The sequence below is a fragment of the Danio rerio genome, chromosome 4, assembly GCF_052040795.2.
Source record: "Danio rerio strain M-AB ecotype USA chromosome 4, GRCz13ab, whole genome shotgun sequence".
Classification (NCBI taxonomy): Eukaryota; Metazoa; Chordata; class Actinopteri; order Cypriniformes; family Danionidae; genus Danio; species Danio rerio.
The window spans coordinates 21,143,415-21,170,879 of NC_141024.2; the positions used below are offsets into that span (position 1 = coordinate 21,143,415).

General features: G+C 33.8%; 1 protein-coding gene across 1 annotated transcript; it reads left to right on the top strand.

Annotated features, from left to right (window-relative positions):
* Positions 1 to 1,147: 1,147 nt before the first annotated feature.
* On the top strand, positions 1,148 to 27,125 carry LOC108183407 (uncharacterized). Its single transcript, XM_087247696.1, has 16 exons — positions 1,148 to 1,306; positions 3,263 to 3,332; positions 6,332 to 6,700; positions 6,913 to 7,233; positions 7,318 to 7,608; positions 8,647 to 8,734; positions 9,151 to 9,214; positions 9,409 to 9,765; positions 16,415 to 16,566; positions 20,948 to 21,015; positions 22,573 to 22,941; positions 23,162 to 23,482; positions 23,566 to 23,859; positions 24,082 to 24,160; positions 25,946 to 26,018; positions 26,148 to 27,125. The coding sequence occupies exons 2-16, from the start codon at positions 3,269 to 3,271 to the stop codon at positions 26,433 to 26,435; spliced, it is 3,198 nt and encodes a 1,065-aa protein (XP_087103822.1). The 5' UTR covers positions 1,148 to 1,306; positions 3,263 to 3,268; the 3' UTR covers positions 26,436 to 27,125.
* Positions 27,126 to 27,465: the final 340 nt, after the last annotated feature.

The window sequence follows — 27,465 nt, forward strand, 5'->3', positions numbered from 1 at the left end:
TAATCCAGTGTTGGATTGTGGCTGGAAGGGCATCCGCTGAATAAAACATATGCTGGGTAAGTTGGCAGTTTATTCCGCTGTGGCGACTGCATGAGTTTTATAACTTTTAAAATAACTTTTTAAACTAATTTTATTTTAAATTTTTTTTGGAAGCTCTCCAGGAAGCATTTGCATTTACATTCCTTTTTTATTAGTTTTTGTTTGTTCAAGCAATAATAAAGTAATAATAGAAAAAACTACAGCAAATATATCATTCAAAATAAACTATATTGACAAGAACTATATTGTCACCACAGTCTTCAGGTGCTAAAAAGAAATGTTGTTCATAATGCTGCGTTTTTGTGTGTGTGTGTGTGTGTGTGTGTGTGTGTGTGTGTGTGTGTGTGTGTGTGTGTGTGTGTGTGTGTGTGTGTGTGTGTGTGTGTGTGTGTGTGTGTGCATGCTTGCGTGCGTGTGTGCTTGTGTGCGTGCGTGCGTGTGTGAGTGTGAATAAGAAGGGAAATGACTTTACCAACCTTTACACATTTATAACCACTTTAACCCACTCTGTCGCAAAAAACGAATGCACAGAATAGAGAAGTCAGTCCTAAGAAAAACTCTTTATCTGTTGTTTGCAGGTTTGTCATTTTGTATCTAAATAATGTTTTAGTGTAGTTTAGTGTCAGTTCTGGCAGGTCATGTTAGTCAAGCTCAACTGATCCACATCAAGAAAACAATATCAGTCACAGCCTTCCCATAATTCCACAGTTTTCCTTCCTTTCTCATCCTCTAGTCCACAGTCAGCATTTCTTTCCTTTAATTCCCTTAATTAATTCCTTTAAAGCGTTTTTGCCCAGAACAGAGGCATATGTTACCATTAGTCCAGACTGTGTGCTTTTTGTCAGTCTTCGATAGCAGAGGTGCTGACAGAAACAAAATTACAATTTTTTTTCTATACAAATTTCTCTACAAAACCACTTCAAACTAATTCATAAACAGTTCTTTAGATCATTCAACAGGGGAATAAAGGGGAGATATGAAATTAAACTTCTATTGTTTCCTATATATTTTTTTTTCTGAATGTAATGTATAAGTTATTGGACACACATTTTTGCATTTTGCTTTCTAAGCATTGTTGATGTCGACACAGGAAGTTCGGTCAGTTTTTAGTGTTAGACTCTTCACATCACACTCCTGCTCAGACTCACATCAGCAGCACTGCAGTTCTTATCATTCAAAATAATTGCTTTAAAACATGTCAATTTTTTCTTGTTATTTCTGAAAAGATCATGGCAACTAACCTGGTTTGACTGTTTTATCATTTCTGGTAAGTAGGAATATTCAGTATGTTGGACATTTTTAATGAATTCATAAATATGCAATATTTTATATTAAACTCAATATATGATACTCATGTAGTTTATACACACTCAAAAATATTTTTTGCTACTGGATCAAACTATCTATTTATAATGAGCTGAATCAACACATTTCTTTTGGGGGGATAACGTAATTGTTTTGTTCAATCAACTTAAATTAGTAAAAAGTTAACTTAATCAATGTGTGCGGGACAGTGAATTGGTAAAATTTTACAGTGTATTATTAAACATGAATTAACGATGAACACAATCTGTTAAACATTACTTGATCTTTGTTAATGTTAACTTACTCATGTTCCAATGCATCTCTGAACAGCTTAATTAGTTAATGTTTACTTACACATATGCTAATGTACAGTATGTGGTAATGAATTAACGTGACTGAATGAATGAACAACACATTTATTCAGGAATTCTGAATCTGTCATTCATTCATTCATTCATTCATTTTTCTTAGGCTTAACCCCTCGTTTATCAATAGGCATCACAGTGGAATGATCCGCCAACTATTCCAGCATATGTTTTACGTATCAGATGCCCTTCTAGTCACAACCCAGTACTGGGAAGTACCCATACAATCACACACAAACTCATACACTGAGGCCAATCTTTCTTTACCCAATTTACTGCATGTTTTTGGATTGGGGAAACGAGCACCTGGAGGAAACCCACACGAATATGAGAAAAACATGCAAACTCCACACAAAAATGCCAACTAGCCCAGCCGAGACTCGAACCAGTGACCTTCTTGCTGTAAGATGACAGTGCTAACCACTGAGCCACTTTACCGCCTACTAAATCTATGTTAGTTTAAAATTACTAATAGAGTAATGTGGTACTGAATGTGTTGTTTAACACAAACAAACAATAAGCAACTGCAGGTTCATCACAATAAAATGCATCTTATTATTCTTTGTCCACTCTTTACTAACCTGAAACCTGAATTTTTATTAAGGCAATCAGAAACCAACACTATTCCAACATTATCTATTGTGTTAAATTCTTTACTAACATGATCACTAATAGTGCTTGTTCATTTTTATCTACTTTTCTTCTTTATCTTTTTGCTTCTTCTTTTACATTTCAAGATGGTAACGACTGGTGAATTTAGCACTGTTATGTAACGTAATAAAGATTCTAAAAGTTTAAGCAATGTGTATTTGTGTAATCACTGCTTTGTAATGAACCCATAGATGTTGGTAATACAACAGTTAATATTGGAATTGTGGTAAGTCATTTTTGTAAAGTGTCTACAAGTAGTCTTAGTAACACATTGGATAATGTTGCAATAGTAAGGTTCATAATTCCCTTCAAAAATGCTGTGTTATTGATAAATTATGTTAGTAAAGAGTCCACAAACTTGAATAATATGCAAGTTGTTTCTGAAGTTTCTACTTTAACATTCCAAAACAGTGTTCATTTAAAACTTATTTGTTGTGACTTTGATCATTAACCTTGTATTTAAATGTATCCTAAGCTTTACCTATTAGCATTAGTATGTAAGTAAGTTAAAATGAACAAAGACTGTGGTGCTGAACCTGTTTTGTTCATTATTTGTTTGTGTTAATTAATCCATTATCTAACACAGTACTATATTTGCAAGTTTACATTAAAAAAAATATTTAATTTGAATAAATGTTTAGTTCAATGTTAGGTCAGGATATTTAATCCATCATTAACAAAGATTACTGTATGTACAAAGTCATTGTTCACTATTAATTCATGTTAACTAATGCAGTAACACATACATCAACATATGTTTAGTTAAGATTCACACACATTAAGTAATGCTTAACAGATGTGTTGTTCATTGTTAAATCATGTTAACTAATGCATTAACATTATCTTAAACAACTGTATTGTCATACCTATACATGTGAAATCACAAGTGTGTTTCTTCACAGGATTGAATGTCTGTTAATGTAGAGATGGGCACTACTGAGAAAATCATTATCTTCTGTTTTCTCTTGCAAGGTATGTTTTTCTTCCTGATTCTGCTAGTAAAACACAACCCATTCAGTGTGATTTTGTTTCAATTAACTATACTTTCACTGTTAAATCAGTGCTTCTGTGAGTCTTATATATATATATAATTATTATACAACAGTTTGACAGCATAATTGTGTAAATAAAAACAAAATCAAACATGAAGAGTCTCAAAAACCCTTTTGTATGAGGAACCACTTTCTTCCGGATTCAAATCATAAGCTGACAGTTGAACAGTTGAGCGTGCATCTTTTAAACTTAAGATCTGTAGTGTCTGCTTTTTGCTGGCTGTATGTGGGCGGAGTAATACACAAAGGGTAAAGAGGCTGTAGGAGTTCTGATATCACACGGCTTTCAGCCAATCAGATTTGAGAGCCAGACAGAACTGTTATATATGTATATACTGTATATATATGATGTATAATTACATATATAATCTTTAAAGGTATATTTTTCACCTTTTTCACCTATTTTTAATTTTTTTTTTATTCAAATCAAAACTCTGCCTTTATTTATTCACTCAGTATTTTTTTCGACTTTGGAAGTTGATAAATGTCAGCAACTTGGATTTTTTAACATGAGGAAAAATTTGCTGTGTTTTATTTGTTTAACAATGATTTGTTTTCTTTTAATGGTTGTATCTTATTGTACTTGCATTATAATCATCTAAATGGGTTTATTCTCAATAAATATTCCTTCTTAGTATTGTTTTCCAGTACACATTTCAAAACATCCTTTATACATTTACTCACAAAGGAGGTCTGTCTTGTTTTTCATTTTCATATTTAATTTACTTAAACTTATGTAAGTAGCTATATTTGCACCCAAAGAAAGTCTGACGACATTCACTATTTTCAGCTCATTAAAGCTGCATTCTAGATCAGCTCAATCTAGCCTGAACTGAATAATGTTGGTTGTGTAATTAATGAAGAATGTGGCAGGATCATCAGTTGTTAGAATTATTGAAAGAGCAGGAAGAAGAGGACAGAAGAGTGTGCAGTGTGCAAGAAAGAGAGAGGATTTGACATTTGTTAAAGTCATTTTTTGGACAGAAAAGAAAAACTGAATTGTCACCTCACTTCATTTCGAGTTTTTAGGTCATTAAATTTGGCTGGCCAAATAAATGTGTCTTGACATAAAAATTATGTGACGTCACAGAAAACCAGACTAAATAATACTAATGGAGAACAGTGACAATCCTTCAGTGAGAATTATTTTCATAATCTAGTGTTTTGGAACAGTTGTTCAAATCTTTTTGGATATTAAGGAAGATTTGTACAAACTGTCCCTTAAAACTTAAGATGCTGCTAATTCCACTTTTTGGGCTCTATTTTGACGGTCCATGCGCAGAGCGCAAAACGCAGGGCGCAAACGCTTTCAGGGCATGTCAGGACGCGTTTTTGCTAATTTAAGGACGGGAAAATCTACCTTGCGCCGTGGCATATGGTCTAAAAGGGTTGAGTTTATTTTCTTAATGAGTTATAGGTGTGTTTTGAGAATAAACCAATTAGAGTCTCATCTCCCATTCCCTTTAAGAGCCAGCTGCATCGCGCCAAGAGCGCATTCGCTATTTACACGACGCAAAGTAAGTCTAAGTGGAAAAAATGAGCATTTCACAAGCAAACAGTTAACAGCTTTTTTAACAGAAAACTGTTAAACAGAGCATCTACTGCGTGAGAATGAGAGATAATGGAACTACTTTCACATTCGTTCTTGGATAGGGAAACCTTTGTGCACAGACATCAATTAGTCTATAAATAAATAATTTCGTTTGTTAGGTGCAAACATTCATTTCAAAACTATTTCTAAATTCAGTTTTAATTTCCAACAAACAAATAAATGAATAATAATAGCAAAATGTGCTCAAAAACCTGAGTTATATCCTAAAACACATGCTGTGCCCCATATGGTCTAAAACCTGACAGGTGGGCAAATCTAAGCTTATTTTTAATAAAACAAATATAAGTATGGATATAATAAATAATACTGCTAATAATAATAACATTATACAAAAGCAAATTGTTATGAATGAACTGAAAAAGCCTCCCGAGATGAAGAAGACATAAAAGCAGTGGTTTTTCATATTTATGTAGGCTAGAAAATAATATGTTTTGTAATATTTTAATCCTTTATATTTATATCCTATATCTATTCTTATTATATCCTATATATATCCTTAATATTTTTTTTTTTTTCATATGTAAAGATATTTGCCTATTGCTCTCTTGTGCGTATTAAGCAGTGCGTAAGCGAGGCGCAACTCTGCGCCGGAGTTTAGACCTGGTTAGTTTTGGTGTAATGAAAAATCTATTATAGTTTCTCAAAATAGCAACGTGCCAGCGGTCCGCCTCAGAACGCCTTCCTTTTTAGACTAGAACGCCTATGGGCGCACAAATGAGCGCTAATGCTTTTGCTATTTAAACAGCGTAGCGCAACGCCTCAAAACGACTCTTGCGCCAAGCTGAAACTACCAAAAGACTATTGCGCCGCGCCTTGCGCCACACTGCGCCGGGTGTATGATAGGGCCCATAGTGTTTGTTATGAATTTACATTTAGAGAGCATTGTCATATTGTGTTCCCTTCAAATGACTTGTTATAGTTTATTGATTAACTGTCACTGTCCTACAGGTGGGATGCTTTTTCGGTACTTTATTTTATTTATTTATTTTTTGTCCAAACTTAAAATAATCTTGGGAAACTAGATACAATATTCATATATCATTTTCTAGTGTAAACTCAATAAATATGGTGACAGTTAATCTGACTACAATAAAATGTAAAGTGTCATGCATTAGTTTTTTTTACTGACTATTTCTCATATACACTGTAAAAAGCAATTAGTTACTTTACTATAAAAAAGTGAGTAAACCTGTCGTCTTAAAAGCAACAAGTTAATTTTACTTTAAAAAAGTCATTAACTTTCAGAAAGCTTTAGTGTTTATTTCTGCATTTATTTAATTGAAATCTTTTTATCATTTGTGTTGTAGGTGTTTGCTGTAAAGATTTCAACATCAGTTTGCCAAAGAAGATTCAAGCTCTCAGTGGATCCTGTGTGATTATAAATTGCAGATTTGATATTAATGAAACATATGATAAAGACCTCACTGAGAGAGCTGCTGGAGTCTGGTATAAAGACAAACATGATACAGGCAGCAGCCCAGTGTTTAACTCTAGTGCATCAATGCAGAACTCTTTTATTAAAGGGAATATAACTGGAGAATTATTAGACAAGGACTGTACCACTGTCTTTTATTATGTCACATCAATTCACAGTGGTCAGTATTTCTTCAGAATTGAGGGTGAACGTAAACTGAAATGGACCTTTGCAAAAAGCAACGTTTCAGTACAGGTGATCGGTGAGTGACTTCATAATTACTTTAAATTAGTGTAAATTGTCTCGTTATCTGTAATGTATAGAGAAAAAAAACTTTTGACTTCATAAGTAGTAAGTTCTCTGATAAATATTGCATTTTGTTGTGGAAGAAACAGTTGTTCATTGTGTTTGACACTGTAGACCTTTAATTATGCAGAATTTCATGTCTATTAAAGACCAATCTGTGTGTTTCAGAGTCTCCGGTGAATCCTCAAGTTGTGCTGTATGTGAATGAGCAGGAGCTGCAGGGTCAGCAGGAGGTGTTGGAGGGCAGATCTGTGAGTCTGCGCTGCTCTGCTGAGACTCTCTGCTCTTCTCCTCCAGCAACTCTCACATGGAGCTCCACTGCCAGAATCCTCCTCAGTGAGAGCAGCAAACTACAGGAGCTCATCATCTCTGATCTGAACTTCACAGCTGCTCAGCGGCACAACAGAGTCACTTTCACCTGCTCTATAAGCTACCAGCTGCAGGACAACAACAGAACAGCTCACAGCAGCATCACATTACATGTGCAATGTAGGACTTTTACTGCCGTCTCTTCTCCTCCATAAGACACTCATAAATCTAGTGGTTTAATATCATTCTCTCTCTCTCTTTTAGATACTCCTCAGATCTCAAACTCCAGCTGTTCCAGTACTAATGTAACTGTGTGTTTCTGTGAGGTTGATGGGAATCCCTCTCCTGAAGTGCAGTGGCATCTGTCTGGACATCCCGTCTCAAACTCTTCAAACACGTTCATCAGTGAAGAGCGAATGAGCAACACAAGCTTGAGGAGCTTCATCTCTCTAGATCACTCTCTCACACACACAAACACTCTGCTGTGTGTCAGTAAAAACACTCATGGCACATCAACTCAACTGTTTCATTTGGACTTGGTCATTCAAAAAGAAAGTAAGTCTCAGTTTTCAGTTTTCTTTATTTGTCTGCTTTGATAAAATAAATTCAGTTGATAAATATAATCATTATATGACAAGTCAACAGCTTCAACTGCTTTGCACACAAGTTTCTGTTCTGAGATTGGTTTTAATAGAATCTATCTTTGTCTTAAGTTGCAATGCTGATGCTAATAATATTTTTCAACAGTGTTTCTCTGCACTTTTCAGTCAGGATAATTTTATTGTTTAAATCACTCAACATGAAAATTGTCATGACTTGTTGAGTTTCTTTCTTCAGTAACACACACACAAAAATAGTAATGTTGGAAATCAGACAGTTGACAGTTGCCATTGAATAGCATTGAGTTTTGTTTTCTTTGAGTCAGTGTCTACTATAACTGTCTGTTGTCCAACATTTGTCAAAACTGTTCGTTTTTTTATTTAATAGAAAAAAAACCTGTACAAACTTAACAAAATAACAAAAAAATCTAAATATGAGAAATAAATTAATGATTTAAAGGGATACAGACTAGAAAGAAATCAAATTATCTGCCAGTGCAGAGATAATTATAGTTGATAGGATTCCTTGAAATAAGAAAATGTATCTAGGCTTTAGTAAAAACAATGTCTTAAAACAGGTGTTGTAATAAAACTGTATAATTTCCTTATTTTGTGTGAAAAAGTCTTAAATCTAGAATTAAACAGGAGAATTACTTTAGGAATTGTCATTATATATTATGTCTTAAAATTAGCTAAAGCATTTAAACTTAGAACAACATTATTTTATGCATTAAATCAAGATCATACATACAAGCATATTGTCCACAATCATTTTATTCAAATTAAGACACAACAGTGGTTAAAATGCGAAATTATTACATGTTTTTGGCTTGACATAAGATCGTAACTTTTAACTAGATAAAGCCTTTTTTCGCTGTGCGTAAATGATAAAGAATATTAATATTTTGGTAAACTAAATTTGTCTTTAATACTGTCCAGCACTTGAGAAATTCAATTAGTGAATTTAAACACATTTTTTTTTTCTTTTTTCTAGTCTCAAATCTGTTCCTTATTCTGATTGGAGCTGCTGCTGGGGCTTTTGCGATTGTGATGTTGTGTGGTGTTACATATACGTGTGTCCGGTAAGTGTATTAATGTCAATAAGAATATTATACACAATGTCCTTGCTTATCCTTGTCTCGCACCATTAGTGTATTCATAACTTAATGTAGAATGAGCAAGAATAAAAGGTTAAATATTCCTCTTAAAATTATTAAAGGGAAAACCTGCTGCATCTTTTTAGATTAATGTGATTTAAAAAAATAATTAACCTGTATAATTATGACTATATTATCACACACCGTTATAGATCCTCTTGTTTGTTCTATCAGACTGGTTATTTAAAAGAATGAAGAGCAGTTGCCAGTTGTTCTGTAATATCAATCACATACAAAGACATCAATTGGTCATATATTTTTATGAGTGACTTTTTGCCTCTGGCTTTACTCAAATAAAATATGAAATATTTTAACATGTACTGTATGTATTTTGTCATTAGAAAAAACAATGGGAAACTTCAGCCGACTGACCAAGGAAAGGAAAGTGTTAATAATGTAGATGAAGTGAGTTACAACAAACACATAAAAACATACAAACGCTTAATTCATAAACACAACACATTTAAAAAATCATGAAGTTGCAAATAAACCTAAATAAATTATTTACCAACCTGACTAGTTATTATACACTACATGATTGCTAAACAAAGCTTTGAAGCATTGATTCAACCTTGTCAATCCCTTCTACTTTTTCATAGGAGAATCAAGATGACTCTGTTGATGCAAATAACATCATGATGTCATCTGCTGGAGCCACTACAGGAAATCAAGAGTCCATTATTTATTCCTCCATTGACTTCTCAAATTCTAAATCAAGGTCCCTGGAGGTGGAGAGCGTCTCTTGTCTTCATGTTGAATATGCAGTGGTCCTGCGCGGTTCTGGAGGAACAGCCGGCGCAGAGAGTTCAGTGAGAGAGTCTACAAGATCAACGGAAGCACAGGTGATTGTGAGAGCAGATGAGCTTACTAAACAAACAAAGTCAAAACAACCAGAGGAAGAGCTGTTTGAAGAAGACTCTCAGCTCTATGCAAAGGTTCATAAACGCCATAATCCATAGAGAACATCAGCATGACTGTGTATCAGCAGGAAAACATTCTGAATTGTTTTAGAGTTTTGGCCTTGACTATTTCATAAAATTCAGGTCTTTTTTTCTTTTCTTATTCATCTCTATATGACACAATGAATTTATTTGAGGTAGATTTGTATATGTATATAATCTATGCATTTAAAAAGTGAAGCATGTAAACAGATTTTTATGTAAATATCTCATAAATGTTTATCAAAGGATGTATTGTTTAATTGTAGGAAAGAGATATTCTGAACTGTAAAGTCAGCATGTCATGCAAAGTTAGGGATTACTGTAATCTTTAATCTCACATAACCAGATGTACATATTATATTCAAAACACTGTAAAAAGTCTTGCTGCCTTAAATGTTTAGTTGAATCAAATTAACTTTTCTTGTCATTTCAACTTACGTAAACCAAACTTACTATAATATTAAGCTAAACTTTGAATAGCTTAAAGATTTAGTTGAAACCTGATTAACCTATTAAAATAAGTTAATTTAACATAAAAAACATTTGTTATCATGACTTTTTGCTGTATCAGTTTTTACAGTGCATTGTGCCAGTGGCTTGTGTAGCTTTTGCAAGTTTTCAGTTAGCTAAAATCCAAATATTTCTCTTGCAGTATTCTTGCTGTTGTTATTTTAGTTTTAAGTTTGCTTTTGTGAGGAAAATGTGCAGCTTAAATGTGAGGGTAATACATAGCTTTCAGTTCCTTGTATGTATTCTCTTTTTATTGCTACACTCAAATATTGTAAATATTCCAAGAGAAGTTTATGAAAAACTTATGCAATAAATGATAACCCTTAATTTGTTACCTAATGTTTTGAAACAATTATCTTGTCTCAACACAATAATCAGTTGAAAATATAACATTTCATGGCAAAAAATGACAAAACACTTGCCCAAAATCTAACAACAAGACAAAAAGGGCACATTTTATTTTATTTTACAGTACACTAAGTAAAGTGTACATATAGAATGTTTCTTTTTTTTTTGCACATTCTTCTCTCTTAGACTGAGAATATGAGCCAAAACGAAATAATTAAGATTGCTTTAAAAATTCATTTATAATGGGTGAAGAGGGAAAAAAAATAAACATAAATGATTAATTAAAAACCTGTTTCATGCCTCTACCATAACAAAGCTAATCAGATTAAGTATCAACAGATAATTCAAGCTCAGTGTTATAATTGTTTAACAGAAATAAATCAGTAACTACATATTCCTATCCAAAGATGCAAATTTTGAAATCTTCAAAGCTGTTTGCGTTTTCATGATAATCTGGTGCCAAATATCAAAATAAAAAAATGGAATTTGCTGCAGTTGGAGAATGTGGGCATTTTTTAAAAAACAACGAATAACCTATAAGGTGAAACTAAAACACAATCAAAGCACACCACTTTAATGAAGGACTTTAGCTGAGGCATTTTAGAATGACCAAAAAACATTTGAAATATTTTACAATGTGGTCTGTAAGCTGGTTTGTCCATTAAAGTCTCCAATAGCAGAAATCCAGATCTTGTGATTCAGATAAACAAAATATGACTGATCTTCAACTGAGACCCGTGAATCAGGAAGTTTATTGGCCACCCTTTTTTTCACATTTTTTACTTTTGGTGAGTCTCACACTTCTTTTATTTTCCTATATACACTTATTTAGAGATGCTGTTCGGTTTGTTGATGGTAAAACTGCACTTGATTAAAGTCGGTACATACTGTAACAATTTGTGTATGTTAATACATTTGTGTTTTTACACAGGACTGAGCTGATGTGAATGAAGAAATGGAAATGGTATAGAAAATCCTCTGTTTTCCTCTTACAAGGTGAGGTTACACATCTAATTTTAACAATAAAACGGACATGTTTACATGACATCTATTACTGATGAGTCATTTCCACACAAAACAAATACTGAAAAAGTTATTTTAAGTTATTTTAAACCATAATTAAAGGTTTTAAAAGTTCTTCAGGAAACACAGACACTGAAGCATTTGTTTCTTTTTTGAAGCAAATTAATTTTTTTTAAATAAAAAACCCTGCAAATATACTATTGAAAATAAACAATATTGATAAGAACTATATTGTCACCATGGTCTTCAAGTGCTAAAAAGTATGTTGTTCATAATGCTGTCTTTTCTTTGTGTATTAGTGAGGAAGTGACTTTACACAATTATAACCACTTTAACCTACACTAGTATATAAAAAACGAATGCACAGAATAGAGAAGTCAGTCCTGAGAAAAAGCTCTTTTATCTGTTGTTTGCAGGTTTGTCATTTTGTATCTAAATAATGTTTTAGTGTAGTTTAGCATCACTTCTGGCTGATCATGTTAGTCAAGCTCAACTGATCCACATCAAAAAAACAATATCAGTCACAGCCTTCCCATAATCTCACACTTTCTCTCTGTACTCACCCTCTAGTCCAAGGTCAGCATTTATATTAATGTCACTGTAATGAAGAAGAACACTGATGTATTTCAGATATCCCTAATGTTGATTTAATTCTGATCATGTGAGGTTATACTGCAACTTTTTTCCCTTAATTCCCTTAATTAATCCCTTAAAAAAAGATATTTTCCAGAATTTTAGCATCAGTCTATACTGTGCTTTTTGTCAGTCTTTGATAGCAGAAGTGCTGACAGAACCAAAACTAAAATTTATTTTCTACTCAAATTTTAAAATCACTTTTAGCAGACTCTTAAACAATGTCCATTCTTCAGATCATTCAACGAGAGAATAAAGGAGAGATATGAAATTAAACTTCTTTTATTTCCTTAATAAATTTTCTAAATGTAATGTATAAGTTATTGTACAAACATGTTTACCTTTTGCTTTCTAAACATTGTTGATGTTCAGTCAGTATTTAGAGTTTGAGGTTCTGTTCACATCACACACATGCTCAGCCTCACATCAGCAGCAGGCAGTTCATGTCATTTACAATTATTACTTTAAACATGACAATTTTTTATTTCTTAAAAGATCTTGGAAACTAACTTTGACTCTTTTATTATTTCTGGTAAGTAATAATATTCCATATGTTCGATTTTTTCTTAAGAATTCATAAATATGGCATATTTTACATATTAAGCTTAATATTCTCATGTAGATTTTCTTGTTGTTTATACATTGAAAACCACAACATATGTTAAGCTTTATTTTTGAAAACGTTAACTTATTTTGTTTTTGTATTTATCTTTTGTATGTTTTAACATGGTAAAGAATAGCGAAATGTATCACTGTTGTGTAATGTAATAAAGGTTCTTAAGTTCAAGCGATGCATTTTTATAATCACTGCATTGTAATGAACCCATAGATGTTGGTAACACATCAGTTAGTATTGGTATTGGTTTAAGTTATGTTAGTAAAGTGTCACATGTTATACACTTAACTTAATATTGTACAAAATAGTGGACACTTTACAATAAGGTTCATAATTCCTATCACAAATGCTTTGTTAATGATAAACCATGTTAGTACACAAATTTAATAACATACAAGTAGAATCTGATGTTTCCACTTTAACATTTTAAAACAGTGTTTATTTAAAAGTTCTTTGTTTCGACTTTGATCAGGAACCTTGAATTATATAAATGTATCCTAAACTTTACCAGTTAGAGTGCATTAATATACAGTATGAGTAAGTTAAAATGAACAAAGATTCTGTAGTGCTGAACCTGATTAAATTTTCATTATTTGCTTGTGTTAATTAATGCATTATCTAACACATTACTATATTTGCACGTTTAACAAAAATTTCATTTTAATAAATGTTTATTGTTAGGTCAGGATATTTAATCTATTATCAACAAAGATTATGTGCAATGACGTCATTAGCAACATGATCTATTGGTGAACAATGCTTTATCTTTGTTATACAACGCTTTTGCTTTACAAATAAATATATGTTTAGTTTAGATTCACAAATGTTAAGTAATGCTTAACAGATCTGTTGCTTATTGTTAAATCATGTTTACAAATGCATTAACTAATGTTAACTAGTAAAAGCTTAAGTGTTACCTACTGTATACACTTTTGATGACTTTTGAAATAAGGTGACCAAGCTGTTTGATCGGTCAGGTCAGGGGGATGAGGCGGCTTTCCTTTTAGCCCAGCTCAGTCAGAACAGGTACTCAGGGATTGACTACTCTACCCAATTCAGGACACAGGCAGTGGCCTGCGCTTGGAATGAAGCAGCTCTTCAAGCAAGGTTTCGGGACGGTCTGGATGACGAGATCCAGGACAAGATTGCCACCCATGATCTCCCTCATGATTTTGCCACCCTGGTTGACCTTGTTCTTCGTGTTGAGGGTCGCCTTCTTCGCTGTCAAAATTGGTGAGCGACCTGTTCGTCCTGGAAGGCTGAAGAGGGTGTCTCCACACTCTATCAACCACTCCTGAACAGGAACCAATGCAGTTGGGACATCTGCGACTGACTACTCAGGAAAAATTACATTGGCTGGCTAAGGCGTATGCCTGAACTATGGGAAACCGGGTCATCAGGCTTTTTGGTGTCCTTTAAAATCACCAGCTTACCAATAATACGGGGGATCCTGGTGTGCACGTTTCCTTTCTCTGACACCACCACATATGGTACCTTACTGCCAGCCTCTCTTCAGTGTGGAGATGTTGTCCTTTCGTGCTCTGCCCTAATCGACACCAGAGCAGAGGGCAACTTTATAGACAGTCCCACTGTTGAGCCCTGGAGCATTCCTGCTATCCCTCTTTCCTCCCCTATCACTGTCCTCTCCCTGAATGGTCTTACCATCACCTCCATCACTCGTTTCACTCCTTCTGTTAGTTTAATTATTTCTGGCAATCACCATGAGGTTATTAATCTGTATTCATTTGATTCCCCAAGTGCTCCCGTGGTATTGGAGCACCCGTGGTTGATCAAACACAATCCTCACGTTGGTTGGGCAGCTAATTCTGTGTTGTCTTGTAGTCCGTCTTGTCTTACTATGTGTCTGGGTGTTGCCCCGTGTTCTGGTTCTGTTTCCTTTATATTGCAGGTCTAAGCTGTAGATCTCTCCGGACTCCTATCGGAATACCATGATCTGCGTTGGGTCTTCAGCAAGTGCGTTTCGTTCCTGGGACATATAGTCTCGACGGAGACTTTTCACGTGGCTAAAATCGATGATGAGTGCCATTCACATTCCAGGTGAGCTCAAGCATGCAGCCAATGCACCCTCATGGCAGCTAGCATTCTCAGAAGAATGGAGACTCCACTCTAGTACAGACAAGCTGATATAGGAGCAGCTGATATAGAGAAGCCCGGGTCGCCCCTCATGCTTCTCCCGAAAGCTCCCATTGCCAGTTGTTATACTCCCTGACCAAGGCCCCCCTCAGCATGCATCCGCTTGCTCACAGCTGGCCCCCATGCATGCACAAATATGCATTTTTCCCCGTGAGCCCACTCGGACAAACACTGTGCAAAGTCTGGGAGTACAAGGAGCAGGTCTTGTTAGTTGCGGCTCACTGGCCCAACCAGACCTGGGTTTCTGAACTCTGACACTATTTTCTCCAGAAGTTTAAAATATTTTTTTTTACCCTTTTTTGTATCCATTTAAAAACTGTTGGTCATCTTTAATAAAAACAAGGAATCTAGTTAAACTGCTAGACTACAGAGACTGAGAGTTTACCAAATGAAGCCTGAAAATAAGATATGTCATTTGATTAGTAAATGATGGCAAACTGATTGATAGCAATCACACCCAACTTTGCACAAAATGATGTTCAGCAACAATTGGACAAACTGAAGATAAATCACATACATAGTTAGTTTGATCTTAAAATATTCTTTTAAATAAATATTTAAAAACATCAGTTTATCAGTATAGCATTGCAACCGGATACGGTTATTTTATAGTAATTATGATGATGACGAAAGTTAATTCACACTCAATGTTATACTGGTTGGAAAGAAATAAAACATGGCTTCTCATACTGTAAATAACTTCTATTTTCTAACATTATTCAGTTAGTAGGTCAATGAACGCTAGGGGGCGTTAGCTAATATGAATAAATATCCCCTGCTGTCTGGGGTATTTGTAAGGCTGAGAATAAAGTTTGACAAATAAAGTCTAAAAGCTCAACCTTTAAATAACATATAGGAAGTTTATGCTTGTGCAGTACATTTAAAATGTGCATCTTCAAATATTTGCACTTGTTTTCTGACAGTAAACATAAGTAAGTAGAAAAACATTGAGCCTCCAAAGAACCAACAGAATCAATTTAATACTAGTGTTTAAACACATACTCATATACTCAGTGAGTTTATTGTTTTAGTCATTGTTTATGCAGCACACATTTACTTGGATTCATTAATATGGAATATGATAAGGTTAATATTTACCAATGAATCTTGAAATTGATTTGTAGCGATTTTTTGACTCCTCTGATATTTGGTAAGTCTTGCAATCTTGTTTTCCTGTAGATATATGTATTTTCTTTAATGTTAACCAACATGAATAAATATTGTTGTAAAAGTATTTTTTCATTGTTTGTTCATGTTAGTGGATACATTAACATTATCTATTATTTAGTATTTAACATTAACTAATACAACCTTGTCGTAAAGTGTTACCAATATTTACGTAAAATGTTAAACTTGTATTTTAAACAATAATTACTGTAGAAATTTGTGGATGTAAATATGTGTGTGTGTGTGTGTGTGTGTGTGTGTGTGTGTGTGTGTGTGTGTGTGTGTGCGTGCGTGCGTGCGTGTGTGTGTTTCTCTCACAGGACTGAGCTGATGTTAATGAAAGACATTCTGTTTTCCCCTACAAGGTGTGGTTTCATTTCTCCTCTTCACATCTAATTTTATTAACTAAACTGACATGTTTATATATGACATGTCTATAAGAGATCCGTCGTTCCAACACATTTTAAATGCAAAAATTGTATATACAGTTTTTAGTAATTATAAAATATAATAATTTCATAATTATTGCCCCCTGTTTGAATTTTCTTTATTTTTAAAAATATTTTCAAGCGATGTTGAACATAGCAAGGAAATAAAAAAAAAACTGTTTTAAGGTCAAAATTATTAGCCTCTTTAAGCAATATTTCTTTTTCGAGAGTTTACAGAACAAACAATCGTTATACAATAACTTGCCTAATTACCCTAACCTGACTAGTTAACCTAATTAACCTAGTTAAACCTTTAAATGTCACTTTAAACTGTATAGAAGTGTTTTGAAAAGTCAAATATTATTTACTGTCATCATGGCAAAGATAAAATAAATCAGTTGTTAGAAATGAGTTATTTAAACTATTATGTAAATGTGTTCAAAAATATTCTCTCCGTTAAACAGAAATTGGGTAAAAAATAAAAAGGAGGGCTAATAATTTAAGGGGGCTAATAATTCTGACTTCAACTGTATAAGTACAAATAATTCATAAGTTGTAGGGAACACTATGAGAAGTCCTCAAGCATTCCACACTTTAAGCAAAGCATTTGTTTTAAATGAAAAAGATATATAATTTAAAATGAACACAAACTAAATTGGCGACTTGGTTTAAAGGAACCTTCTTCACACATCTAAAAGACTCTTTAACATGCACTAGCTTAGCAAAAAATAATCCACTAAAGAGAGAAGTCAGTTCTAAGAAAATTTGTATCATTTGTTAGAAGGTGCTACTTGCTTTATCATTTTGTATTTAATTATAATGTTTTAAGAACACCTTATACTACATTGATTCAATAAGTTGAATTTGTCAAACTCAAGAGGAAATTCAAGCGCATGGGATAAGTCTCTGAAATAATATTTAATAACAAAAGGGAAATCAAGCAGTCAGATAGTCAGACTTATTCAGGGTGACGCAGAGCAGAAAAAAAAAAAAACGGAACAAAGATGCAGGTGAACAGATATAGGGCTTCCACAAAACAAGACTACAAATACACACTGCAGGCAGAGCAGAGGTAAACAGATGCACTACATCAAATGCAGGGACAGGTAAATATGAGGGGAGACAGGACAGACACAGTTCACACACATGTAGCTTGGGACATAAGAACAATTATCAAACACTAAGCTAAAGAACAGAGAAATTTTAAAAATTCATTCAGTTTCTTTTCGGCTAAGTCCCTTTATTAATTCTGGAATGAACTGCCAACTTATCCACCATATGTTTTGCGCAGCTGATGCCCTTACAGCTGCAACCCATCACTGGGAAACATCCACACACACTAATTCACATACATACACTATGGACAATTTAGCCCACCCAATTCATCAACTACCACATGTCTTTGGACTTGTGGGGTAAACCGAAGCACTTAGAGGAAACCCACGTAAACACGGAGAGAACATGCAAACTCCACAAAGAAATGCCCACTGTCCCAGCCAAGGCTTAAACCAGCGACCTTCTTGCTGTGAGGCGTTCGTGCTACCCACTGCACGACTGTGCAGCCAAAAAGGTTTTATATGCTTATTTATTGTTTCAGAAAATATTGCTAGAGTCAAAAGGTCCTTATTGGCCATACAGTATTTGGCACGGTTAATACTATAATGAGCTTAGCTCTGACAGCACTCTCTTAAAATACAAATAAACATACTATACCTTACATCTTACATTTTGCATTCTGATGAGCTGTAAAGCAATGCTGATGTAGTTATTGCTTGATAATGTTTAAAAAAACAAACAAACTGGTCGCAGGCTTTTACTTTAGCATCTCATGTCTGATCATTTAATGTGTATTGTTTTCTTTCTTTAGTTTGTTTCTCTGGTGTATTTTTTTTTAACAGATTTAATAGAGAATTGGCCATGTAACCCTAGATGTGTCCACATTGTATGCTGTGTATCATTTAATTTTCTTTCACCAATGCACTATGTAACGAATTTGTGATTTTTATTTATTAATTTATTTTGGGGGAATTAAGATCCAGAGTGGCACAGTGGCTGACTGGTTAGCTCTGTCCCCCCACAGCAAGAAGATCGCTGGTTCGTGTCCTGGCTGGGCCAGTTGACATTTCTGTGTGGAGTTTGCATGTTCTCCCCATGTTTGTGTGGGTTTTTTCTGGGTGCTTTGCTTTCCTTTACAGTCCAAAGACATGAGCTGTAGGTCAATTGGGTAAACTACAGTATATTAGCCGTAGTGAATAAATGTGTGTGTGAATGAAAGAGTGTATGAGTGTTTCCAGGTTAGAAGGACATATGTCACATAAAATTAATTGCAGGTTCATTCTGCTGTGGTGACCCCTGATAATTCAGTGACTAAGGCAAAGGTTAGTGAGTGAGTGAATTGAGATGCTATACATCTCTTCAGTGACAAGTCTAATTCGTCATTGACAATCTACATGGCTATGAGCCGATATTCGCCAATATAAGTCACCATGTCAGAATAAGCACCTCTCCACTAGTGGCGTGGTCCAATCCCCACCATGCTTTTCCATTACAACGGGAATTCCGCGCTCAGTCCCGCCGACAATGCTATAATTCCACTGCTTTGTGTTGTGTCAATTTTAGGGCTATCAAGCCTGTTCTTCCCTCGTGCTGCTTGCAAATTGGCCAGGTAAAGACTATTTACTTATCATAAATGCTTTGTTAAATTCAATCAAATTTAATTAATCTTTATTTCTATAGTGTTATTTCTCAGAACTTCAGATTCAGGGGCCTAAGGAAGAAATGACTAGGAATAACATAAAAACAACTGTGTTTATGACCTTACATAACAAATAGATTAATACAATAAGGTAACATCAGTTTGCAACATCAAGCAGCATAATGGGCTGTTTTAACATCTAAAATCTATGGAAGTGAATGGGACTAGAATGAAATAAACACTAATGCAGCTTAACAACTGTATTAAGGAGGGCAAGGCAGGCAAGATCATAGGTGATAATAATGTATGATTGGATGTATACAGTACATCCTGTAATGTAGTACTTTACAATTGTGTTAAAGCAACTTAACATCTAGATACATTTTAAATTAATTTATCCCTAAATTAAGCTAAACGTTTTGCATTTCTGAATGTACTGAATAGGTTCTGAAAAAAAACACTTGTGCTTTGAAAGGTTATACATAGTTGGCATCGACACAGGAAGTTCAGTCAGTATTTAGTATTTGTGTTCACACCACAGTCCTGCAAGCCTCACATCAGCAGCAGTGCAGTTCTAACCATCCACAATTTTTTTTTTTTTCTGAAAAGGTTTTTGCAACCACACTGTCTTATCATTTCTGGTAAGCAATGTTACTTTAGTTTTGCATTTTTATATTATTTTTTAATTTTGATACTATTTTTGATTAATGTTTAGTTAGTTTTAATTAATTTGTTTTGTAAACACATTTCTGTTTAGTTTTTATATATTAATGTTTAGTTTGTAGTAATTATAGTTCAACTGAGTTAACAGTACACATTCAGTGTAGAATAAAGCAAAGTTTAACGTTTGCACGGTTTACATTAAAACTTGTGCAAACCTCTTAATGAAAAAAAATAAATTAATAATTTATAACAAACAATAAAGAATATTGTTAATAATAAATTAATCATAAATACTGAACCCAAAACCACACAAATGCAACTTAAATGAAAAAAAGTCTTCACATCAAAGATTATATATGTAGTTAGGCATAATAAAAAATTTTTTTTGCAATCTGAAGAAAAGTTACAACATCTGTTTTATGTTTATATAGTAAAGTTTTTTTGTGTACACATCGTCATGCACTTGGTTGATGTGTTTGTCTGTAAAAGCACATCGACAGGGACTTTTATAAACAGGGACAGGTCAGATTGAGCCACAGAATGAGAGCTTTTAATTCTATTGTAATTTTTGCTAATTGTTATTTTTATTTCAGTGTTTTTCAGTAACTGTTGTTGGTTAAAGTTGCTTTAGTTTTTTATTTATTATATATATTTTAATTCAGTTAATGAATGTCTAGTAACATTTATAGTTTGTATAGTTTTAATATCAGTTTTAGTTTTAACTTATTGAAAATAACGTTGCTTGGTAAGTCAGTATCTTTACTGTGTTAAGTCAGTATTTTTACTTTGTTAAGCTGTAATTAATTTTAATTAATTCCTAGATTTGCCAAAAATGGCATGTTTTGTATATCATACTTAGAATGAGACTCTTATGTGATTTTTCAGTGTGTGATTCAGTATGTGATAGTTACATTACTATTATACATACAAGTTTGTAAACACAAGTGTGTTTCTCCACAGGACTGAGTGTGTTAATGAAGACATGGACACTGCTGACAAAATCATTACCTTCTGTTTTCTCTTACAAGGTTTATTTGTTTGGTTTTTCTTCCTCATTCACTAGAGTGTAAAAAATATCTATTAGTTAACAGTTTATGTATTTTGTGATTCACAAGTGTTCTCCATTTACTTACGGTTGTGAATTGTGTTATGGGAAGTTGATCTCTGCTCTGTCAACTTTTGATGTTAAAAATTCAACTCTACAGTGACTTTTAATGAAACCTTAGTATACTCCTGCGGAAATTGCAATACAACTATACAACACTATTATAAAATAAACAAGACAATGTATCACTTTAAAGTCACTTTTTTGAATTTGAAGAAAGGTCCCAAAATGCAATTCAAAAGTAGGAAAATACAAACATGAATCACAAAATAGGGAAAATTGCTCATTTATGGATATTTTTGCAGCGCACATAAATCTAGTAAAGTGTAACTTGTTTAGTGTAATTAAAACCACTTGTAAATGAAAAAAAAAAGTTAATTAAAAATTTGTATTCACTTTTTATATACTTCAAGGCTTGTAATTGTAATTACTTCAAGGCTTTTAATCTAAAAGGTTTTAAATTAAAGCAGTCTTAAAATCTACAAGATTAATTGGTGCATATAGTGAAAAAACAATAAATATTTTTGTGGGAAAAATAGGCAAATTGCTTGCAGAATTATCTACCTTTAAATGTGTAATTTTTACCATTATACTATTTGTTTAACAATGGTTTGTTTTCTCTTTTATTTGCATCTTATTGTAATTATTTTACTATAATCTCAAAGAGACAATACAATTTTAGTGAATCAGCAGGACTAGATATTTTTAGTAATGTGGTCTGTAAAGTTTCAGCTGATCATTATATTTGTGGTAGAGAAAACGTAGACTACAGTATAGTTGTTTTATTATTGAAGAATGTGGTGAAGTTATTGGTTGCTGAGCAGGAAGAAGAGGATGGCAGAGTAGAGAGAAACACTTTTTAAAGAGTACGCAAAAGAAAGAGAGGGTTCATTTTTTTTAATGGTATATCCATTTAGAAAAGTAATCAACATTAAATCATCGGCTTGTTTCTTTTTTTATTCATTTATTAGAAAATAAGACTTTTAAACTAACTAAATTTGACTTTCCAAAAAACTATACAACACTACGAATTATGAGATCACAGAGAAAACCATGGAAAATGCAGATGAAAGCATTACTTTATACAGTGTGATTAGAGGATACAGTGAGGATTATTTCAATACTATTGTAGTGTTGGGGAACAGAGTTGTTCAAAATCATTTTTTATGAATAAAGTATTAACAGGCATCTGTAAAATTTATATTTTTAATACAAATACATGAAACTGTATGGTGCCATACATTTAAGTTTATTTGTTTTTGACTACTTCCCATATATAAAATTGTGTTTATGGCAGATGTCATTGTCAATATTGTTTTATTTTATATGTTCAACATAATTAAATAAATAATTGCATCGTGAAATTTGATTAATTGTTTTTTTGTTTTGTTTTTAACCAAAGGTAATGTGCTGGTGTATCTAAAAGCTTCAGTGTTTGTTTCTGCTTGAATTTGACATCTTTTGATTACATGTGTTGTAGGTGTTTGCTGTAGAGATTTCAACATCAGTTTGCCAGAGAAGATTCAAGCTCTCAGTGGATCCTGTGTGGTTATAAAATGCAGATTTGACATTAATGACACATATGATAAAAACCTCACTGAGAGAGCTGCTGGATACTGGTTTAAAAGTGGGACTAATGTGGACAAAAATCTAATATTTAACTCTAGTGAATCAATGCAGAACTTATTTATTAAAGGGAAAATAACTGGAAAATTAACAGACAAGGACTGTACCACTGTCTTTTATGAGGTCACATCAATTCACAGTGGTCAGTATATGTTTAGGATTGAGGGTGAAGGTGGACTGAAATGGACCTACAACAAAACCAATGTTTCACTAGATGTGATTGGTGAGTGAATTCATGACTGTTTATATATTAGTGTATATTCTCATTATTCGAATTGTATGTAATGGAACACTAGGGACTTTGCTAAGTACGCATTTCTCTAACAAAAATTGTATATTATTGCTGAAAAAAAATGTTGGGTTTTTGTTTTGCATTTGATATTGTAGACCTTTAAATATACACTTTTTCATGTCTATTAAAGACCAATCTGTGTGTGTTTCAGAGTCTCCGATGAATCCGCGAGTTGTGTTGTATGTGGATAAGCAGGAGCTGCAGGGTCAGCAGGAGGTGTTGGAGGGCAGATCTGTGAGTCTGCGCTGCTCTGCTGAGACTCTCTGCTCTTCTCCTCCAGCAACTCTCACATGGAGCTCCACTGCCAGAATCCTCCTCAGTGAGAGCAGCAAACTACAGGAGCTCATCAACTCTGATCTGAACTTCACTGCTGCTCGGCGGCACCACAGAGTCACTTTCACCTGCTCTATAAGCTACCAGCTGCAGGACAACAACAGAACAGCTCACAGCAGCATCACATTACATGTGCAGTGTAGGACTTTTACTGCCATCTGTTCTGTTCTCCTCCATAATACACTCATAAATCTCTTTAATGTCATTCTCTTTCTTTTTCAGATGCTCCTCAGATCCTAAACTCCAGCTGTAACATTGGGAATGTAACTGTGTGTTTCTGCGAGGTTGATGGGAATCCGTCTCCTGTAGTGGAGTGGCATCTGTCTGGACGTCTCATCTTGAACTCTTCAAACACGTTCATCAGTGAAGAGCGATTAAGCAACACAAGCTTGAGGAGCGTCATCTCTTTACATCAGTCTCTCACACACACAAACACTCTGCTGTGTGTCAGTAAAAACACTCTTGGCAATGCAAGTCATCTGTTTCAACATCTTCCATCTACTGCATGTGATACATGTGAGTTTCTTTTCTGCAATATATTCAATAGAAAGCAAATACAAAATCTGTTTGTTTTCTATAAACCAATACCAAGATTTCTCATCTTTGACTTAAGTGAAAGAGCTAAGGCTAATATATTTTTAGATTGTATTTAAAACTCTATGACTCTGTAAAACTTGTTTAGATGATTCAGTGAATAATCTTTTTTTTTTCCACAAACTTTCATTTATACTTCTTTAGGTTTGAGTTATACCTTTATGCTGATTGGTGTTCCTGTTCTGGCTTCGGCAATTTTGGTGTCTGTCATTATATGTGTACGGTAGGTCCACAAAACAGATGACAAAGCACTGGGAGTGATACATAATATACAGTGTAGTATATAGTAAGGGCAATGTTACACATAAGATAAAGATACTAGTTAATTAACTTTGAACACAACCTGTTTACACCCTAATGTTGTTTTAGATGGATCTGTATACTTTTCTGACTTTTCACTTGACACCATTGATAACAGCACTGACACCAGTTTTACACATAAAACTGTTTAAATAAAAAAGAGAAGTCATATCTGAAAAGACATTGAGCAAAAATAACTGCTGCTTGTTTTGGTAACACTTTACCCAAAGGGGGTTTTCCTAAGACATCTAAGATTATAAAGAAGAAACCTTTATAATCATGTCATGACACATCATGAATGACATTTTACACATATAAAACATTGTGTCATTAAATTTATTTTCTTCCGTTGTGTCATCAAATGCAAATGTAACTTTGTTTGAGGTTTTTGTCACTTGATTTAAAACATGAATCATAACCTGTCTTAGTCATGACAACTTGCCATTACCAAGACAACATGACATAAATTGTCATTGTGACCGGCCATTACAATTGTTTGCGTGAATTTCATAACAGTATCACTAATCGAGGTTTTGTGACCTCAACTACAGTGGCCTTACAACATGTTTGTGACAGATTTATGACAAGTTTTGGTGTCTTGGTTATTTCAAATTGTCGTGACAAAGCAAAGAAAGGTTTTAATGTTTTTGTTTGTTTCAGGTTGTCATGACAGAGACGTGTGTAAATGGTCAATAAATGATCGTAGATGCACTTTCCCATTTCAGTACATGAATTTGTGTGTCTCTTATTCCTTTTTATTTACAATCCAACCAACATGGCGCTCCAAAGCAACCAACATCTATGTAATCCAAAATAAAAGCATTATGATTACAAAGACAATACAACTTAGTCAGGAATTACTTACAAAAAATGCTTCCTGAAAGAACACTGTCGTACTGTTCTATTTTAAGATACAAGCCTCCTCTAATCTTCTTTTTTAGCTAATTTCACAGAAGAGCCATTCAAAAATATTCTCAGCAAGTATTGTAGTCGGCGACGCAGTGGCGCCGTAGGTAGTGCTGTCGCCTCATAGCAAGAAGGTTGCTGGTTCGAGCCTCGGCTGGGTCAGTTGACATTTCTGTGTGGAGCTTGCATGTTCTCCCTGCGTTCGCGTGGGTTTCCTTTGGGTGCTCCGGTTTCCCCCATAGTCCAAAGACATGTGGTACAGATGAATTGGGTATGCTAAATTGGGCATAGTGTATGAGTGTGAATGAGTGTGTATGGATGTTTTCCAGAGATGGGTTGTGGCTGGATGGGTATCCGCTGCGTAAAATATGTGGTAGATAATTTGGCAGTTCATTCTGCTGTGGCGACCCCGGATTAATAAAGGGACTAAGCCAACAAGAAAATAAATGAATGAATGAATGAATGAGTATCGCAGTCTAGATAATTGAGTTAACGTATTTAAATGACCATTAAAGTTTATTAAAGTATCACCACATCTCAAACAATGTCATCTTTGCTTTTTAAATGACATATCTGAACAAATGACACGTAATGAAATTCATGTCGTGATTATAAAAGTGTCATAAAAGTCTTATAAACACTACCGTCAATTAAAGTGTTATAGTTGTTTTCCATTGTCTGCGTCATTTTCAGTTTTTATATATGACTTTTTTATATGATTTAATTGTTTTGCCAAAACTTAAGCTCATTTGATGAATTTAACTTTGACCTGTTTTTTTGCTTTGTTTTTTTTTTCTTCAAGAAAAGCGCGTGGGAAACTGCAACTAGCTAAAGAAGAAGAATGGAAAAATGGAAGCAGTCAAAATGCAATCAAGGTGAGTCATAATTCACCACTATTTATTTATTAAATGGTAAATTTGCAAATAAAATTAAACACAGTTTTTACCTCTGGAACACACACAACAGACAATGATTCAGCTCTGTCAATCTTTCATGTTGCACAGGAGAATGAAGGAGACTCTATTTATGTCACGATGTCATCTGTTGGAACAGCCAAAGAAAATCTGGTGGTGGACAGCGTCTCTTGTCTTCATGATGACTATGTAGTGATATATCGTGGAGGAGCAGCAAAAGCAAAGAGTTCAGTGAAAGAGTCTTCAAATTCAACAGAAGCGCAGGTGATTGTAAGGGCAGATGAGCTTACTAAACAAACACAGTCAAAGCAATCAGAGGAAGAGCTGTTTGAAGAAGTCTCTCAGCTTTATGCAAAGATAAAACGTCGTAGTACATAGAGAACTGGAGTCTTTTCTATCCCTCTGTTTGCTTTCTTCTTTACAATAATTCACACATACCACCATCGAAAAAAAATGGCCAGTGACCTCTATAGGAACAACAAAAACACTATTGACTTCAATGACTGCTTTTTCAAAATCAAAGAGTCAAAGCAATTAGAGTCAAAGCAATCAGAGGAAGAGCTATTTGAAGAAGACTCTCAGATGTAATCAAAGATTATATGTCGTAGTCCATAGAAATCTATCTTTGATATTCTTCTGTTTGTTTTCTCCTAAAAAATATTTCAGATATATATATAAAGCAGCAGAAATCTTTACTCTTAGCCTCATCATTGCTAATACAGCTTTGCATTGCTGACAGATTTAAAACAATTGAACAAACAAAAAGTAGTTTGGTTCTTACACACACCGAACTAATTTTGATTTTTTTTTTATTCATCTTTTACAGAATGCAAGTGTTCTTGTATTTTTATATATATTTATATTTTTAATCAAATGTGTCATTGTCTGAATGGTAAAACCATAGTAAGTACCACAGTGAAAACAGCAATATGATACATTTGATAGTTTATAGGATCTTAAAAATTTTATTGATAAATTTCTCAGATTCACAGTGACCGGGAGGGGCCATGTTTGGTTCACTTAGTTTTGTCATGGCCACATCAAATTAATAAATAGGAACATGATATTAACTTGTTGGAATGTGATAATATCTTGTGTCATGGCCCCGAGATCATTTTGTCAAGGTAATATTATATTTACATCACGTTCACGACATGTGAAATTGTGGCCAGTGTCTTCCATTATTTAAAAAGAATCATTTGTGAGTGAAAATAATGGGAAACTTTCTTATAATAATCCCTTGCTTTCACATACTATAATATAATATAATATAATATAATATAATATAATATAATATAATATAATATAATATAATATAATACTGTATGTTTCCCAGTACTGGGTTGCGGGCATCCACTGTGCAAAACATATGCCGGAATAGTTGGCGGTTCATTCCGTTGAGGCTACC